The following is a 6,005-nucleotide window of genomic DNA, read 5'->3' on the forward strand; positions in this document are numbered from 1 at the left end:
AATGCTCTGGGATTTCAACACATTCCTTCTCCTCTCTTTTCCTCCCTAACAGCCTAAGCCAAATCCAGCAGGTGCTGCTAGGTCTCTGTTCTCCTCCCTGTCCCTCACCACAAACTTTTCCTGCTGGCTTTGCTGTCGGCTCCAGCACTTCCCTGCAATCAGCCAGTGCAGGAAACTAACTGTACAGAGAAATCAGAAAAAAATTAGCATTGCTGTAATAAGCTAAACCAGCTCCATGGGGTCAGACAAGAGGGAATGCATGGTGAGACCACAGCCACCCTGGCTGAGGTCGGCTGAATTACTCCTCCCATCTCTCCATCCCTGCGGTGGGAATGATCTTTGCAGTCCAGCAAGAAGAAGGTACTGCAGCGGGTGTCTGTGCTTTGCTCACAGCTTTACTGGGATTGGGAAAGGATAGCTGTTCTCCATGGGAAATTTGGGTTAAGTTTCTTGACAATCGTTTAAAAGCCGCAGTGTGTGGGGAGACTGCAGGAGTGTTCTCACCATTGCAAAATCTTTGTGTACTGAAGGTCAATAACAAGCATGTTGGTTTGAGATTTATGCAAAAATTCAATGGCATAATGCTATTATGAGAGAATTAGCAGCACACTGACTTCTTGTGCCTTTTCTCTGTAGGAGCAGCAGCGAATTTCAGTTTCTTCAGCTGGATTAAGTCGGTCTTGATCACCTCGTGCAGGTTGGTACCGGTCACTTGGCAGTGACCAAGGCAGTGCTTGCTGCTCCCATGACCCACTAACGTGCACAGAGAGGGGTGGCAGAGCTGACTTGCTTATTACCTTAAGCGGTCCTTTCTTCCATACTTGAAGTTATTCTTAGTGGTAAAAATAACTGTTTGCTCCAGTTAGCCTGGTGTATGGCTGACCATGTAAATGGGAGAGCTGGAGTCTCCTCTGCCTTGTGCGTGGACACATCAGCTGATAACCATATATTGGTGCCAGAAGCTGTATCTTAGCTTAAAGGTCTGTGCTCAACCTTTATGGCTCAGGTTGAACTGGAAAATCTGGTTGGAAGTGAGAAATGGGAGACTCCATCTCTTCCACCCAACATCCATTGAAAGTGAGTTACTGTGGTAGTGGTGGGTCAGGGACATGTGGCAGCTGTGCTCGAATTTCAGGGAGGAAATTTGGGGGGAAGCCACAGTAGCTACAGGGCATATACAATAAACAAGTTCTTCAGTGAAGGAACCATTCAGTATTGAGTTTGCTTGGGACTGCAGTAGTGTGTCTCGGGGTTTTCCTTCCCAGAAGACCTTAAGGGTTTTGTTTGGTTTGTAATTAACAGCTTTTGTTAATCTATTTTGATCCTATTAATTATTCCATCACATCTGGGTTTCCCACAGAGGGTAGTGACCATCTCTGCCACTGTGGGGTTTTGAGGGTCTCAATCTGTTGGGTTGCATTTTTGTTGCGGTGGGTAAACACTGTAGAAAGGACTGCACAACACGATCTGCCATGCATTATATGTGCAAAATTGGCGACTCCTTTAAAATAAATGAAAGTCCTGGCATTTAAGCACATTGGCACGTGCCCATGCCTGTCTTGCCAGCTCCTGCCTCTGCCCATGGTCCCTATAACATGGCCACATGCCTTTGGTAGCAAAGGTGGCTTGGCAGAGAAGCTGGGGGTGGCAGGACCTCTCTTAGGTCCCCATGGCAGGTCTGTGGCATGGCCAAGAACAGACAAGGAGGTTCTCCCACGTCACATCCATCCCTCTCCCTACCAGACCAGTGGATCTCTCCGAGTATGGGACTAGATCCCTGAAGACCCACCTGTCCTGCACACCTCTTGCCATGAATAGCTTTGTTCACGCAGCTACAGCTGCCTCTCACGGCAGTTGTGCAAAGCTGCACGCTTGCCTCAGCGTTAGGGGATGAGAGCCTGGGTTAGACAGGCTACCCAGAAGAGGAGGAGTGAGGGGATGCAGAGGGTGTGCAGCATGTTTTCTGCGTATCTCATGTGGAGTAAGGGGTAGTTCCCCGCCCCTTTCCACAAAGTCTGCTGGACTGGTGACATGAGCCCAAGCCACGGGTGAGGAGGTGAGGATGGGAACACGGCGTGTGGGGCTGTGCTGAAGTGCTGCCAGAATTACTCATAGCACAGTGAGTCAGACCCCACTGCTTCATATCCTGGACACTTATCTGTCCCAGTCCCACCTCAGCGTCCGGGTGGATTTGTGGCAGGTCACTTTAGCTCAGTGCAGCTATGATGATAGAGCAGGATTTTTCTCCCAGTTGTCCCTCGGTGTGTCTCAGCCCTGTCTCCTGCCCATTGTCAGAGGTTCCCCACGGGAGGCTGGTTGAGGTGCAAGGCTTCATGGAAAGTTACCATGTGTGGAAAGGAGAAACTGTCCCTCCCGGAGAGGCAGCCCTGCTTCTCATGGGTAGAGGTGCTGTTGTTGCAGTGGCATTTTATCCAGCAGGTTACCAGACCAGCACAGTCCTTAGTGTTTCGATCAGTGCAATCGATGAGCAAGGACTCTGCTGAGGAGGGCTGAGTGGGGAGCTGGCAAGTGCCCAAGGCGCAAACTGATCCTATTTCTCTCTCCTCAAAGAGAGAATCTCTGGGTCAGCCAGACAGCTTGGTCACCTTATCCTAATGCCAAGGCTCCTGCTCAGGCTGGCACAAAGACAATTTTGGCACTGCTTGGGGGTCAGGTGGGTTATTTTGAAGCTCACCTTTGCTACACTGCAAGAAGTTGCACTGAAGTAATGTGCAGGTTTTTTGTAAGCTCTGTTTTCTTGAAATCCAGGCAAGATATTTTAATGAATTGGAGGTAAAGAAGAAAACCCATTAGACTGCAAGAGAGTTGGAGGCAACCGAGAATTCTTGACACCTCTAAGGCTCTTAGGTGCTCAATGAGGCCTGGGTTGGTGCTATAAGCTGTTACACTTTTGATTTGCAGATGTGCAGTAAGGTTTTCTTAAAATCAGCCTTTGCGATAAAGAAAAATCTCCTCTTTCATTTAAAAGAGTTACAAAAATAATTGTACACTAAAGCTTAGGAAACTGTAAGAAAGTTTTTCATTAGAAATGGTTCACGCTACTTCTTCTACTGCACAGTGTGGAAAGTGTTTGGCATAGCCAACATCCAAAGGGGAAACTTATTGGTTAAGAAAACGTATATTTTCCAGTGTTTGCTGGCAGAAGGGAGTGTATTTTTTGTGCACCTTCTAAGAAAAATGTTTTCAGATTAGCTCTAATGCCTCCCAAGGGTGCTGAGAAGGATTTAGTCTCTTCTCAAAGCGCCCTGCCTTGTTAGCACAGCCAAGAGCATGGCTGCTAATGGATGGCAAACAAGGGGTGATGCAGGTGCCTCTGTTTCTCTGTTTGCAGGAGAAGGCCACCTCCCAAAGAGCAGATCGTGGTGACACCGTCCTTTGCAACAGTTGGCATGGAGACCACGCAGCTCACCGAGGAGAATGCAGACTTTGCCTCACGGGACCGCTATCACCAGTCCTCACTTATCAGCAGAGAGGAGTTCGGGAATCAATTCCAGTAAAGGATAAAAAAAAAAAAATAATCAAGCCATCACCTCAAAAAGCATTTAGAAATGCTAATGGCTGCCCCAGTGCTTTGTGAAATACTTGAATGTATACAAAAAGGATGTGAATAGTTATTTATATATTCGAGGCTTGTTTGTTTATGCAAACTACAACATCGTTGGGTTTCAAATCTTATCCAAAATGAGAGAAAAAATGCAAATGAAAGGGCCAGTCCAGGGAAGTGGTGAGTTACTGAGGACAAGATAATCCTTTTAAAGAATTCAATTATAAGTGCTATTGAACTCTAAAGACTGTCACTGCTATAAAAGCTTACCACAAACACCCTATTTCAAATGCCCTCTGGGTGACTAGGGACACTTTGTGCCTGGGAGCGATGACCCTGGCAGCAAGAGCCAGCACCCTGCACCCAGCTGTGCCACGGATGGATGTGACCTTCCAGGTCAATTCACTTCTCCTCTCGGCATGAATTTGTCTGCTTGTAATACAGTAATTTTCTACCTCAGTATTTCAATTACCAAGGTCTTAGAAAGTACTTTAAGGCAATAGACAATAGGCCAGAATCAGTGGCAAGTGCAAGAAGATTATGAAATATATTCACAACTAGAATCAAACCCGCACATTTAAATGCAGTAATGCAGAATAATGACCTCTACTGTGAAACTGTGAAATGATGTCTTAGAAGCTGTTCATGGTGATTTCCCACAGCCTTTCTGATGTCACACCTGGGACCTGACAACATAGCTGGGTCCAAATAGAGGGACAGATGGTTCGGAATTGCCTTAACAAAATACGTTTAGCCTCATCTTTGCTAATTTTGCTTAAGGCCCATCCCACAGTGAGCTCCCACAAGGAGCTGTTTCTCCTGCTGCCATGATTTGGGATGTGGGAGGTTCAGCTGGGGATGCTGCAGGATTTCCTGCACAGACCTTAGGGTTAATGGGCAGTGGCTGTGGGGTGGGGTGAGGTCTTGTGGGGACGTCCCTGTCACCATCACTTTGGCTCCCCAGGGAAAAACCCCTCTGCTGAGCTGTCCTGCCTGCAGGCAGCGGTCCTGGCAGGGACCCAGGGAGGTGCGAGGGAGGGCTCTGCATTGAGGCAAGCCCCAGCAGCACAAATCGGTTCTGATGCTAAAAGGAGGGGGAAATCACTGTCTTTCATTTCCTTTTGTCTCTGATCATTTCAGCCAGTAGATTATTTATTTCTCCTTCTGTGCAATAAAAGCTTGAGATACCAGGAACTCTTCTCTGTGCTTGTTGTGGGCGCACTCAATGCCTTTGAGCATCGTTCTGCTTGCTGGCACCCCAGTGTTACCAGCCATGGGGGACCCCTGTCCCATCTCATGATGTGACTGGCTGCAGCTTTGGCTCTTCCAGTTTTCTTACAGAGGGAAGCAAAGGAGGCTTTCTACTGAGATGAAGAAGAGAGCCATCTTGGCGCACTGCAGAAGGCGTATTTATTTTGCAAGGTCTTTTACTAAGTGTTTTTAACCTTAATTATTATCTCCATAGAGGCAAGAGGGAAGTTATGCTTGTGTGGCCAGCTCTGAGCCACCTCAGGTCAGTCGTTCTGTGTTGGAAATGTGCCTTCCAGAGTTCCTTCCTTCCATTGCCTTTTGCCTTTGGTTTCCAAATAATCTGGGTCTGTTGTGGGGATCTGAAGCTTCCTCTGTGTTCCCTGGGACAAGTGGCTCCAGAAAGCCTTCCCTGTGCTTGTAGCACCCTTGACCTTGGCAGCTACTGCTGTTGTGCAAACTTCAAACACTCCTTGGTGCTGATCTGCCACTGGCAAGTCCCATGGTGGTGTGTTATCCCCTGCTACAGTTTGACAGACAACCATAATGCCATTACTGGAAAATCTTGTATTTTATAAAGTCCTGTCGCATCAAAATGTTGTGGGGTGCCTTCCCTCCCAAGATGGGGATTGCTCAGCCCCGTGTTTCTCTGTAGCTTGAACAAAAGAAAACCCCAGAGCACAGCATGAAGTGATTAACGGGCAGAAATTCCTGGGTTAACTTCATTGTTAGCTCCTAAACAATTCAGTTCCCTTCTTAAAATAAGGCAGCAATCAGGAGATCCAGAGAGGGAGGATAGGGAAGGTCCCTTGGCTGTGTACCTCACCGAGGAGCTGCACTGGTTGAAGCCAGGTGACTTGGTGGTGGGCAGCGTTTGCTCATCCCCAAAACTAGGATGTGGTGGGCCAGCAGCTTCTCCTCTCGGCATGAATTTGTCTGCTTGTAATACAGTAATTTTCTACCTCAGTATTTCAATTACCAAGGTCTTAGAAAGTACTTTAAGGCAATAGACAATAGGCCAGAATCAGTGGCAAGTGCAAGAAGATTATGAAATATATTCACAACTAGATAGCTTTGCTTTCAGCTAAGTCTGCAGCAGCTGTCCCCTTTCCCTGCCACCACTGGTCCTGCCCCTTAAGCTCCAGCAGCCCTTTGCATCCAAATGTCCTCTGGAACAATTTCGGCCGTTTGC

The 6,005-nt window shown here is 47.6% G+C and overlaps 1 protein-coding gene across 2 annotated transcripts in view; it reads left to right on the plus strand.

The window, feature by feature from the left end:
• The window catches only part of SLC12A8 (solute carrier family 12 member 8), a 49,813-nt gene extending 46,295 nt beyond the window's left edge, over window positions 1-3,518 (plus strand). For both annotated transcript variants that reach the window (XM_009946964.2, XM_086465723.1), the window contains exons 12-13: window positions 637-697; window positions 3,353-3,518. In XM_009946964.2, the coding sequence (XP_009945266.2) occupies window positions 637-697; window positions 3,353-3,518 (227 nt within the window). The remainder of the gene's footprint in view (window positions 1-636; window positions 698-3,352) is intronic.
• The last annotated feature ends 2,487 nt before the right edge of the window (window positions 3,519-6,005 follow it).

This window comes from Leptosomus discolor, chromosome 5 (genome assembly GCF_034619465.1).
Source record: "Leptosomus discolor isolate bLepDis1 chromosome 5, bLepDis1.hap2, whole genome shotgun sequence".
Taxonomy (NCBI): domain Eukaryota; kingdom Metazoa; phylum Chordata; class Aves; order Leptosomiformes; family Leptosomidae; genus Leptosomus; species Leptosomus discolor.